At 34.3% G+C, this 13,094-nt stretch overlaps 2 protein-coding genes across 2 annotated transcripts; both read left to right on the top strand.

Annotated features, from left to right (window-relative positions):
* The first annotated feature begins 308 nt into the window (after positions 1-308).
* LOC138314498 (complement C1q tumor necrosis factor-related protein 3-like) lies at positions 309-2,328 on the top strand. Its single transcript, XM_069254858.1, has 2 exons — positions 309-652; positions 1,717-2,328. Exons 1-2 carry the CDS (start codon positions 583-585, stop codon positions 2,112-2,114), a joined length of 468 nt encoding a protein of 155 aa, XP_069110959.1. The 5' UTR covers positions 309-582; the 3' UTR covers positions 2,115-2,328.
* A 288-nt stretch (positions 2,329-2,616) lies between these two features.
* LOC138314497 (uncharacterized oxidoreductase YjmC-like) lies at positions 2,617-12,776 on the top strand. Its single transcript, XM_069254857.1, has 12 exons — positions 2,617-3,133; positions 7,535-7,645; positions 7,846-7,926; positions 8,111-8,172; positions 9,405-9,458; positions 9,604-9,702; positions 10,363-10,428; positions 10,704-10,764; positions 11,049-11,167; positions 11,688-11,783; positions 11,994-12,104; positions 12,477-12,776. The coding sequence occupies exons 1-12, from the start codon at positions 2,968-2,970 to the stop codon at positions 12,534-12,536; spliced, it is 1,086 nt and encodes a 361-aa protein (XP_069110958.1). The 5' UTR covers positions 2,617-2,967; the 3' UTR covers positions 12,537-12,776.
* The last annotated feature ends 318 nt before the right edge of the window (positions 12,777-13,094 follow it).

The following is a 13,094-nucleotide window of genomic DNA, read 5'->3' as shown; positions in this document are numbered from 1 at the left end:
GTAAGTATCTTTACATTCATTATTTATGTAGCTATCTGTATCGATGTTTTAATTTCAATTTATTTTTAGAAGAAGGTGTCATTGATAGGATTAATTGAAGAGAATCTGTTGTTAAATTAAAGCAATATGTTGATTTATTTGATAATAAAGACAGCTTAAACAAACACATTGACAATCATATATGTCCTTGAGTGCCATGTAAGGTGTCTGGCCTATTTACCGAGTTATGGATAACAAATTTCAGAAATAAGGTTAGGGAAGTCTTGTTAGTGTTGTCAAATGTTGCTGATGCATGCTTAACAAAAACGATAACTAAATTTCATACATTATAATACCAATTAAAAGCGGAAGATAAAAGGAAGAGCCGTTGAAATAGACGATGTAGATGTAAATGTATTTGCAAAGTGGAATCATGTTTGACAAGATGGAGCAAAACTGACGGACTTTCAACTATAACCCATTACCATGTGAGGCATTCAGTGGATGCCCCAGTTGGAAAGTTTGCTTGCAGGTAGAAGTTTGATATTTAGGTGTCTGTAGCCGATCCTGAGTCATATCTGGAAGGACAGCGGACCCAGAAGAATGTGTCTGACCAAATTCGTAGCTATTTTGTTTATCGTCTATGTTAATGGACAAGCGGCCGTGCCTTCTGGTAAGTAGTACTAATGAAAGATTTAAAATGATGTGATTCAATGATGATAAACTATTTGTTCTTATCTTTTTTACTTGTAAAATAGAAGAGCTACTTTTCCATCATCTGTTTGAACGTTTAATTCATGTTTATTAATATGTCGTAATACTATTACGGCCAAGTGTCATATATTTCTGGTCAGGATCAAATTCTAAACGTGTTTATATTTTACCAAGCATCTTTAACAAATAACGCATTTAAAAATAATGACAGTGTGTATTTAACAAGCAACATGTTTTTGAGCTAATACCAGCAACGTTGTAGAATTAGAATATGTTGTAATTGAAAATACTCATTATTTGTATCAATGATATTGATCTTATGAAAGTATTAAGCTTTTGCAAAATGATGATCGACTATTTAAAGTGTTGAACAGTCGCTTTCAAATAAATTGCATAGTTGCCATATTTTCAACAATTAAAGCCATTAGTGATTAGCTATTGATTAAAACTACCGGCCTTGTCCCGGTTATTAAGAAAACAACATAAATAACCTGGAAACTCCCTTTTCTTATTTTATCTTTATCTTGGGATATATAATGATAATGAATTGAAAATTCTCCAGAAACATTCTTAATCGAATATCAAAATGGTGATTGATACTTAACATATACTAATATTTCATTCAAATACATTTCACAGTTTGTTTGTTTGTTTGTTGTTGTTTTTGACGGTCTTGATCACATTAGGGGCACACCCAGTTTGCCATGATAATGGAGCCATGCCTTTTTTGGTGTTATCATCATTACCATTATTACCATATATCTTTTAGAAGTTGACCATGAATTGTATTTTTGATGACACTGTACACGCTCATTCTTCCAGAGCACGTGGCTCTATTTCGCTTGCCCTGTCTTTATAACTTTGTTAGCATAAGAGGCTCTCTGACCAATGTTTGTTTTTCTTCAGTAGTTCATGTTTTATATAATGTTCATACTTAATTTCCTAATATGTTTTGTGTGTTATTGAATATGTTGCATTAATTGTTCCTTGTTTTCAAATAAATATATTGTTGTTTTATTTCAGTGGGCAATGATATTGCCTTCACCGTAAAAGCAACAAACAACGGCAATGTCGATCTAAGTCCCGGAGTTGGAGGCGTGGTAAAATTCCGGACGGAAATAACAAATTACGGAAATGCATTCGACCTTTCCACGGGAGTCTTCACGGCACCTGTTGATGGCATGTACCTGTTCAGTGCCAGCATGTACAATGTCTTTGCCGGACAGAAACTTGACACAGATATTCAAAAGAATGGCGTGCCGGAAGTCAATATGTACTGCAGCGCCTCAATACAATACAGCGCATGCTCAGCCACTGTTGTGCTGAGGCTTGCATCTGGCGATAGAATTTGGATTGCTGACAACAGTGGACAGTTAGTGGACCATGACTCCAGCTTCACGGGTGTCTTATTGAACAGTTAGAACTAATCATTTATCAAACTGAAATGTTATCACTTTGCTTCAGCTTTTATTATTTGTTTTGTCAATGTCTAAATATTTTGTCATTTTGTAAATATCAGCTAGCTCATATGAATATATATCGATAGAGATGTAATTATCTTTCTATTATTTTTAAAGTACTTTTTAAACGTTTTCAACAAAAATAGTAAAATAAATTATCTTTTATAATTAGAAATTGCTGTCATTTGTTATTTGTGTTACAATAAGGAATAAAGCTGCAATGAAATACATGCAAACATCTATCAAAAGGTATATAAATCCAAATCTTAATCATATAGTGAATTATATCGGAATTTATTTTTTAATGCGACCATGACATATACAGTCAAATTGTCAAGCAATTGGCATTTCTTGCATGTATTTAACATTTTTGTCATGCGGAAGGAATGATGATTCTTAAACGACCAGTGACAATAGAATTTTCATCCACAATAATAAAATCCATTATACTAAATGTAATACGAATAAGGTCAAGTCGAGGGCAGACCCTACGGATATGACGACGAGGAATTGAAAACTGAACCACGTGGTTCTGTTTTCACGAGGAACTGTATCACGCTTCACACAGACTTTTCAGCTTTACTGACTGAAAAGAATTGATCAACCGTGTAGATATGGGGAAATGACCTTATTTACGTATCCATGTGTTTTCAATAGTACATTTTTATTTCAATTTCCGATCCACACTGAAAAAAATGATAATGCGGATGATCTGTTTTTTGTGATATCTATTGTCATTAATAACACATGACAGTAATATATGGGGGTATAATTCGTGCACTAGGCCTTCTCAGATATAGTTCTTATTGCCAAGATGGCGGCGGCTGGTGAAATCATCGTGAGTAGGACGGAGTTGGACCGTTATGTGGTCGAATGTTTGATAGCCAGTGGGGCTAGCGAGGACAGCGCACGTGTAATGTCTGATGTTCTGGTCACAGCGGACTACCGGGGACATTACACCCACGGGGTTAACAGGATAGGTAAGGACAGAAATACAGTTTTAGTGTGTCTCACCTCACATGAATCATTCATTCGTGGAAAGTGCGCCTACTTGTACATGTACATACTAGGGTAGGATTATGTGTATTTCTTCACGGTGTATTGTCGTTTTCATACATCTATGATCCATAGGTATTTAGCACGCTGATAAGTCAAAGACCCACAATAGACTAATATATAGAGAAAGGTAAGGAACTCCTCCGTGACGCAAAATTGGGTAATTTAGTTCAAAGTGTTGTAAAAAAATATCCAGACCAGATATTTCAACGGCTTTGGTCTTAATTGAAAGTTAAGATGTAACACTTCACGATGATAACAAGAAATCCTACTGAACTTGTCTACTTTTTTCACAAACAGCCTTGAAACTTGAAAAATTGACGAATTTCCGTTAGTCGGACACGATCGAGAACATTTTTGCAAACGAAAATGTCTATTCGCTACACTGAAAACACGGCAGCCTACAATAACAGGCTTTGACATAAACAAACAACAAGTGAAAACAAATTTCTTTCATACCTACGGGTGTAATACTGGCTGGTCTAGGGCAATACACTCATGCCGCCTGAGGCTGTATTGCATGGCTAACCATGCAATAAAGCCTCGTGACGTCACGGTTTAAACAAAATTTCTATTTCCTCGATAAAAATTTTTTATCACAAACTTGGCTGGTTTTACTATAAAATATGCAAACATCGGAATTTTTGTTGAAAATATCACGTAATTTTTCATGTATGAATTGACTTTCAGCCGTGGATTTCTTCGAATTTATATCAAAATTGCGGGATATTATAGTTGTCAAATTGCAACAAAACGTCGAGGTATGAAAGAAAATACTCTTTCATATAGGGATTGTAAAATAAACATGACAAACAAAGTAAATTTCAGAGATAATTTTATTTAATCAGATCAGAACTTTGAGTAGGTATTAAATTTTGCAAAAAGTTCATATATAGCGTAATAACATAAAGTATTTGGTCTCGGCCACATGTGTGAACTCGGTGACCGTTATTGTGCAGCGAGGCGAGGCTGACGCAACGCTTACACAGTGGAGTTTTTTCCGAAGTTGTCAAAACACCAGTGTTCAAGTAGCTAAATTTGTTTGAGATATTGCAAAACCCTCGGCAAGCCTCGGGTTTTACTACATTTTGTGACCCTCGGGTAGAATATACCTATCCTTCATATCCACATATGAAAGAGTCTTATAGTATTTACTTGTTTGACGGTTCGTTTAAATCCCCCTCTCGTGGTCCTTATGTCGTTTTTCAGTGTTAATAGTTATCCGGGTCAGGTTGACTGCCATTTTGCCACTATCTTGAAAGTTATGTATAGCCTAATCTCATTGGTCGATTGGTTTTAGCTTAGCCAATGAGATTAGGCTATACATAACTTTCAAGATAGTGGCAAAATGGCAGTCAACCTGACCCGGATAACTATTAACGCTGAAAAACGACATAAGGACCACGAGAGGGGGATTTAAACGAACCGTCAAACAAGTAAATACATTTGTTTTCACCTGTTGTTTGTTTATGTCAAAGCCTGTTATTGTAGGCTGCCGTGTTTTCAGTGTAGCGAATAGACATTTTCGTTTGCAAAAATGTTCTCGATCGTGTCCGACTAACGGAAATTCGTCAATTTTTTAAGTTTCGAGGCTGTTTGTGAAAAAAGTAGACAAGTTCAGTAGGATTTCTTGTTATCATCGTGAAGTGTAACATCTTAACTTTCAATTAAGACCAAAGCCGTTGAAATATCTGGTCTGGATATTTTTTTACAACACTTTGAACTAAATTACCCAATTTTGCGTCACGGAGGAGTTCCTTACCTTTCTCTATATATTAGTCTATTGTGGGTCTTTGACTTATCAGCGTGCTAAATACCTATGTATGATCCGTATTGTACTGGCTTGTGTAATGTCTTCTTCAGGAAAAAATACTTTCAAATATTATTCTTCAAAACGGCTTTTCATTTCTCTGAAGATGAGCGCTCTTATTCAGATAAAATATCAACATTTAGTTTTCGAACGTGTTTAGAATTCATGAGGCACTGTGCACTTTAAAAGTTGTCATTTGAAAGTTTAAGGTTCACTCAGAAGTTAAATATGATGACATCTAAGAAGACTGTGTAATCACTACATTTTTAATGTTTTGGAGTACCTAGTATGTGTCATATATGGGTATATATCTTGCGATTGACATGCATTATTCATTTTGACAATTAGTGAAAGAATGCAAATGTGATAGTTAAGAACGAAATAGACATTATTTTGGATATATAAAATTGCCAAACAGCAAACCGAAGTTCATTGCATGTGGTGTCTAATACAAAAAGTCAGATTCTTCAAACACCTTTACCAATCTATGCTGATGTATCAGTTTAAATGTTACCATCTGAAACTTGAAGATAAAAGGGTCAACGTAACCTGAAAACTTACATACAAGGATCACTAGTAAGTAAAGGGGAATTGTGCATTGTCTTACATTGAGCGACTGTGATGCATTTGACACACACCACTTCAATGTTACAGCATCTCGTTATGCTAAATACAAACTCTGCAATTGTTTTATTAAACACAGAAGGAGCAAGCCAAAGAAGAGGGCAACAGAAATGTCAAAAGAAAATTTGATTATAATTATTGCTAATTGTAATAGCCATTAAGTCCCCCAAACGTCACCACAATCGTATAATTTCCTTCGATTTTGATAAAAAAACCTATTCACCATTTTTCATCCAAACTTGATGATATCTTATATGTACCTTCGACCAATGAGAAGCCGATGAAATTCAAAATCAAATCAAATTGGACGAACATTGGATAAGCTTATGTCGTCAAGGGTTTTATGCACCTATAGTCAACTTAATGTATAAGGTCTTTATTTATTTTGTATATCACTTCTTATGTGAACTGGAACATAACCTAACATTATGTATAACTTATTTCGTAAATTGTTATATATTTATGTAGCTTGTAAATTGGGGGGTATGCGAAAAAATGTACATTAAAGGAAAATGATACATGGTCCGGTGCATATTTACACCAAATAACTCAGCTATTATGTTTACTGATGCCTATAGCAGGTACAAAGCGTTTGTTGTACCGGATTCTACTTTATAAAAAAACATTAACGCCGAGTCATCTTTGACATTGTCATGCAAATGATATGGCAATTGAAAGCAATTTATACTAATGCACCTATTCAATGTTCAAATGTCGTTTAAAGATAGTGAGAATGGTGTTTGTCAGAGATCTGTAAAAAATATGATTATATTAAAGTGCAAAGATAGTGATAATAGTGTTTGTCAGAAAATGTAAAATTTATTATTTGAAGTGTAAAGATATTGAGAATCTGTTTGTATAAAAAATAAAAAATAAAATAATATTTGAAATTTGCACAAATCGGCATCAGTCATTAAGTTAGTTATGTTCAAATACTCCTGCCAAGAGATATGTAGGCATGTTAGATATCACTAGGTTAAACAAAGGCTAATGATAAGCGCTTTTGGAAAGAATCTGCAATAACCGCTTACACTCTCAAAACAAAACTTTGTATGGAGTGTAAACATTTTTTTTTTCTTCACTCTTCTATTCAAATGTACACTTCCTCCTCAATCCAAAGTTACATCGGTGTTCATTTCATATAGGATTTACTGAAACTAGTATTGGCGAGAGAAAATTAAAGTGGAGAAGATGGAATCTGTAGAACATGTTCCATTAAAACATTACTTCAATTAATTTTAGTTCCGCTTCGTTTGAAGTCATATTTTCGAATAGAGTTTTACTCAAAATATATTTAAATATTTATTGAAATAATTATTTTTCTTTGCTTTCATACTAAATCTGGCTTTCTGATCGGCCAATCGGCATATTTGCATATGAAAACGAAATTCGAGAATGGTGCGAACTTGATGTGACGTTATCGTGGCAATAATAAAAAGATTAACGTTGCCCGTTGCTTTGGAAAAATAATCCCTTGAAAAAACCAATGCAATATGAATAAACCAATGGAATATTTCATTTAATCAGTCTAAAAATTGATTATAAGCATTGATGTCACTATTTTTCAATTTCATCAGGTTATGAAAAAAAATAGTTCGCAAACTTTTATGAGAATCCACTACGCGGATTCACACAGAGTGCAAAGAAATCTTGTATTCATACCTTGAATTGCATTCATACCTTGAAAAATCAAAAAAGAAATGGTGACATCAATGTTTAAATGACCAAATGACTAAAGCCTGTTACGAGTTAAGTTAGACCCATGGCATGGTGTGAACTGTATAAACCCTTTCACACAAATATGCATACTATCTGGCGAAATGATTTACTTTAATAACAATAATGTGTACCCACATACTGATGACGTATGATTACATTGTACATTTTATAGATGTTTACACGTCAGACATTAAGTGCGGGATGACATGTGGAGGCGGATTACATCCGACTGTTGTCAAGGAAACGGTTGCTACAGCCCTTATTGACGGCAACAACTTATTGGGTATGAAGATCAAATTCTGTTTTTCTTTAGATAGTATCGAACTTAGCCGTAATTTATCTTTATTCCTGATAGATATATTGTATACGTATATGAAATCAAGAACAAAATAAAGTATGGCCTGTCTTTAAGCTATCACATTGAAAATATTGAAACATTTCCATAACCCAGGTTCAAAGTTGCTTATATCTATTTGTTGAAAGGTCCTGTGGTGGGGAAATACGCCATGGACATAGCTATTCAGAAGGCCAAGTCAGCTGGTGTCGGCATCGTAACTGTCAGAGGTACGTTGTTCACTTATCACAGCTGCACATCCCGAAGTTTTACTCTTAGCTATGATGGAACGAAATCATCTTAGTTAGATTGTTCCTTTTTCCAAAAGACTTTGTAGATATTCGTTTTTGTTGAACATGTATGAAAACGTTTTTTTTTTAAATATCTACGTAAACCTGAATAAATGTGTTATAGGCTCGAACCATTTCGGGATAGCTGGCTGGTACAGCCTTCATGCGGCCAAACAAGGACTATTGGTATGTAGAGAACAAATCGTTCATAAATGGTGATTGCCTTTGATGTTCATCATTGGCATTCATAATATCATCTTCCCTGTTTCTTCATAAAATGTTAAAGTATCCTGACTAATATTATTGTTTATATCAATACATTGTGGACGTGATGAAGTTTAAACAAATAGAGACACAACGGACCAGACAGAATTATACACTGGTCAAACAAGTATACAGTATCACTCCATACGTTCGTGTCGTAAAAACAAGCACCGCATTTTATGGGTATAGATCATAATATATCCGAAAGATTTGTTTGGATTTTTTTTTATTATTTTAACGTGCTATTAGCAACCAGGGTCGTGTAAGGACGGCCTCCCGTGTATGTAGTGTGTAGCATGTGTGAAGTGTGAGGTGCATGTTTCGGGAGACTGCGGTATATTCGTGTTTTGTCTTCTTGTAAAGTGGAACTGCTGCACTTTTTATAGTGATATATCACTGAAGCATGCCGCCGAAGACACCAAGCAACCCATCCCGCCAGGTCACATTATACTGACAACGGGCGAACCAGTCGTCCCACTCCCTGTTTGCTGAGCGCTAAGCAGGAGCAGAAACTACCACTATTAAAGACTGGTGTGTCTCGCCCAGGGGACAGAACCCAGAGCCTTCCTCACAGGTGCGAACGCTTAACTCAAGGCCAAAAGTGAGGCGGTGCCAAGGGAGGCATCAGGAAACATAAAGTCAGTTAGGAAGAAGAGAAAAGATAAGATCCCAAAGTTAGTCGTCTTTTACGATCATGCAATAGGGACAGCAGGTACAATAGAATTTTCTTTCCTGTAGGGCCTATTAGAACTTTCAAAAATATATTATTTAATTCTAAAAAAATGAAAATTGTTGCTACGGCATCATATCAAAAGGTTCAAGATGGATTTCACCTAGCTGTTCTTGTGGTTCTATGTACCTGAAGATGGACAAGAGGTCGAAAATTTGTGGAAGGGATATTTATTCTATTTAAATATTTAAATATATATATATAAATATATATGATATAATAAGTATATATATATATCCCCCTCTGGAGAACTAGTATTTGGAAGTAAAAAAAAATGAATTCATGAAAATCTTGATCTATTTGCCGATTTTTTATCATATACCTTAGTAGACAAATAACTGTCTTTAACATTACACTAGGGAAAAGTGTCAGATTTTCTAATGTTACCTTTTATAATATATTTCCATGTGTATTTGTGTTTTAGGGGATGGCTATGACGAATTCGGACAAAGTGATGGTACCAACCCGAGCCAAAGAAGTATGTAATGTTACCTTACATGAAACTATAGACATCTGATAAGTGAGAAAGGTTGAAATGTTTCACTTTGAAAATATGACTTCTAAGTGCTAATTAATTATTGTTCGTTGTGGATTTTAAAGCTTATTGTGATATTCTACCACAGAGGTCTCTTGGAACGAATCCAATAAGTATGTCCGCCCCTGGAAAAGACGGGGACAATTTCGTCCTAGATATGGCATGTACCACAGTGGCCTGGGGTAAAGTAAGCGCTTCTGTTTTTGTGTTTCTTTGACAACGTTGTAATATCCACCTATAGGCAGTCGACGGCATCAAGAATGAATGAAATCTCTGATTCGCGGATATTTCTTATTTCTATTCGGTGATTAACTTCAACCGTGAAAAATATTACCGGGTAGGTAAATCTGATTTCTTTATTGCGCCAATTGCTAATATATCAACATTCTTCTACCTTTACATTCTATGCAATGGTATTTGAATATTTTAAGGCATAATATCCCCTCTAGTAGATAAGTTGTTAATCAATTAAAGAATAAAAGGATATGAATTATAAAATGGTTTGATAAAATAGTAAGATTACTATGAACATTTTATATCTATCATCACGGTAATTGCTATGACCAATGTGGACGCGTATATGGTAAAGTCATGGTAAAATGTTGGCAAAATCATGGTAAAGTGTTGGTAAAGTGATGGTAAAGTTAAAGTTAAGTTGGCACATCCCATAGACATTGTTTTAAATGGCTAGCACTTTATGTTATTTTCCTTTCTCTCGTCTCGCATTAATAAACATTTTTCATAAATATCAACATTCTATATATAACTTTTCGATTAGCTATTTCTTTAGACATATCACTAGATAAAATAGATTACATCACAATTGAAATTGTTAACATTTTCGTAGGTAGAGATGAGGAAAGCTAAAGACGAGACAATACCGAGAGGTTGGGCTGTGGACTCAGCTGGCCAGGTATGTTTACACAATAATAACATACATGCAGTAAACTTATCATTTCATTACCGCGATTCAAAGAACTTATTACTGGATAACATTGGCAGATCTAAATATATAAAGCCAAATGCACCAATATCTATGTTTGAAATAGCTTTGAAATAGATTCTGTAATTTCATTGTTGTTATGATTGCTTACGTTAGTTATCCTAATTTTAAGTTATATTTAAAGACTGTCGACGAAATATGATGCGTACATGTACCTTTGAATTTCCCTTTTAACTGTTACCAAGGAGACAACAGATGCGTCCGCTGTAGCTGGATTACAACCATTAGGGGGTCAGGAACAAAATAGTAAGTTATCTCCCTTTGATATAGCACTATTACTAAGTATCTACATATTGTAAAATAAGCTTTATCACGACTAATCATCGGTTGTGTATCGACGTATTAATCATTGCTGCTTTATATTAAAAGTATCAAGTTGCTGCAATGCACTTTTAATCACAGCTCTGAATTGTGCCTTCATTTTGAGATATTCCTTATGTAAACGATTGCAGTACACTGCATAGGCAATTATACGTTGGAGAGTATCTCACAGATATATAACTTATTTTATTGTGTGATATGTAACTCAGGTGGTTACAAGGGGTACGGCCTGGCTATGATGGTGGAAGTTCTAACCAGTGTACTGTCGGGGGCAGAGATGTGTGCGTTCGTCAGGAAGTGGAAATCCCACGAGAAACCTGCTAATTTGGTAGAAATTACATAAATTTACTCAATATATTATAATTAGTATTTTAAAAGATACATTTGATGAATATTCATTATGAATTATCATTTTGCCTATAAAAGGTTATCTGACGGCATAATGACACCTGTGATATTCTTTTAATAGCATGTTTAATGAAATTAAATAAATTTGCAGAATAAAATATTGAATTGGAAAGCTTTTCACAGAAAAAAAACTTTCATGAATTAACTTAATCACAAACTTCGCGAAGTTGCAAAACTGATTTACATGCAAAACAATGTTTGTATGCAGAATCCGTTGTGCAAATGTATATGATATGTTCTTCTTGGACATCAAAGGTGCGAAATTTCAAACATCAATTCCAAATGTATTCAAGAAACAAATTACATTGTGTCTGAAATACTATTATATGCCTGTATTTGAATATATGTTTATTTTGCCTTTAAAATGTTTAAATGACTCGTGTTCTTGTTGTTTATTTACGGACCATTGATTTAGATAAACAATGCAAACCATGTTATAGGGTCACTGTTTTCTGGCGATAGACCCGGACGCGTTTGCAGACGGTTTTACAGACAGGATGCAGGATCTGATTGACCACAATCGAAACCTTGAGCCGGTAAAATATCCATCATTCTAATATCAGATGTTCCATATATGTGCTCTGTATAAAATGATGAAGCTAGGAACTATTAACTTAATCATTCATATAAAGAAACAGCCAGACATATTCTGAAATGCATGCTTCTCTAATGAGACATCATTAATGTAAAGAGGTGATTCATTATAACCGTGATATAAAATACAAAATAATGACAAATCATTTCAGGTTGAAGGTGAGAGAGATGTCCTGGTGGCCGGAGACCCGGAGAGACAACACATGGCGCTTTGTGATAAGCTTGGAGGCATCCCCTACCACCCAAACCAGATAACATTCCTCGTAATATTGATTATTTACATTTATAATTTGTAATTATGTTAAAATAATCTTATCTATTAGCAATTTCACAATAACACCGATCAAACCTAGAGGTAAAATAAATTGATAGGAGTGTAGCATATCTACATATATTTTAGCATATGAACAAATAGTCTAGCATGTATATATAAATTTTAGCATATGAACAAATAGTTTAGCAATTGTACATATAGTTTCGCACGTGAACAAGTAGTTTAGCAAGTGTACATGTATTTTAGCACGTGAACATTTAATCAAAACAATAAAACAGTACACACCATTAAAATACAATATTTGCTAAAAGCAGGATTTCCTTGTTTCCTTGTTTTGTATGATTTTGTATTTTTTCTTCAGGATGGAATTGCCAAAGACCTTGGTGTAGCCCGTCTACAGCATGCTTCACTCAGCAGCTGACAATATATATCGGGATCAATTCCATAGTTTAGGTTGTCATGTTAAGAAGTCATTTAGAAAAAATGTTAATAAATATAGAGATATTTCGGCCATTACTGTTAGTAGATAGTTATATGTGGTATATGTGACCAGCACAATTTAAACATTTGGCGATGAAATAATTATTTTTGTTTCTGATTATAAAATTTCTATATATTTATCGAAATTCCGTTGGCACGGCTGTTTACTTAAAACTCTACTTTAATGGCTGTTTACTTAAAACTCTACTTTAATGTGGCCTTTCTACTTCTCCGTACTTTTATATTCGACGTATATTGTGTAATAATTAAGTAGTCATTTACATATCAATATTAATGATATATATCGACCTTTACTCGTATATACTTATATCAAAATAAAAGATTAATAAAATCTTATTTCTAGTTACGTGCATTATTTATTGGTGCGGTATCAAATGAAGTTATTCGTTTAATGGTACTTATAACGAAAGTATGAATGTCCTCAAATATGGTACTACCTAACAGAGCTTGAACATAGTCCCTGTTAGGATATTAGATT

This window comes from Argopecten irradians, chromosome 2 (genome assembly GCF_041381155.1).
Source record: "Argopecten irradians isolate NY chromosome 2, Ai_NY, whole genome shotgun sequence".
NCBI lineage: Eukaryota > Metazoa > Mollusca > Bivalvia > Pectinida > Pectinidae > Argopecten > Argopecten irradians.
Note: the sequence above shows the minus strand (reverse complement) of the source record. Positions and strands in the feature narration are given on the sequence as shown.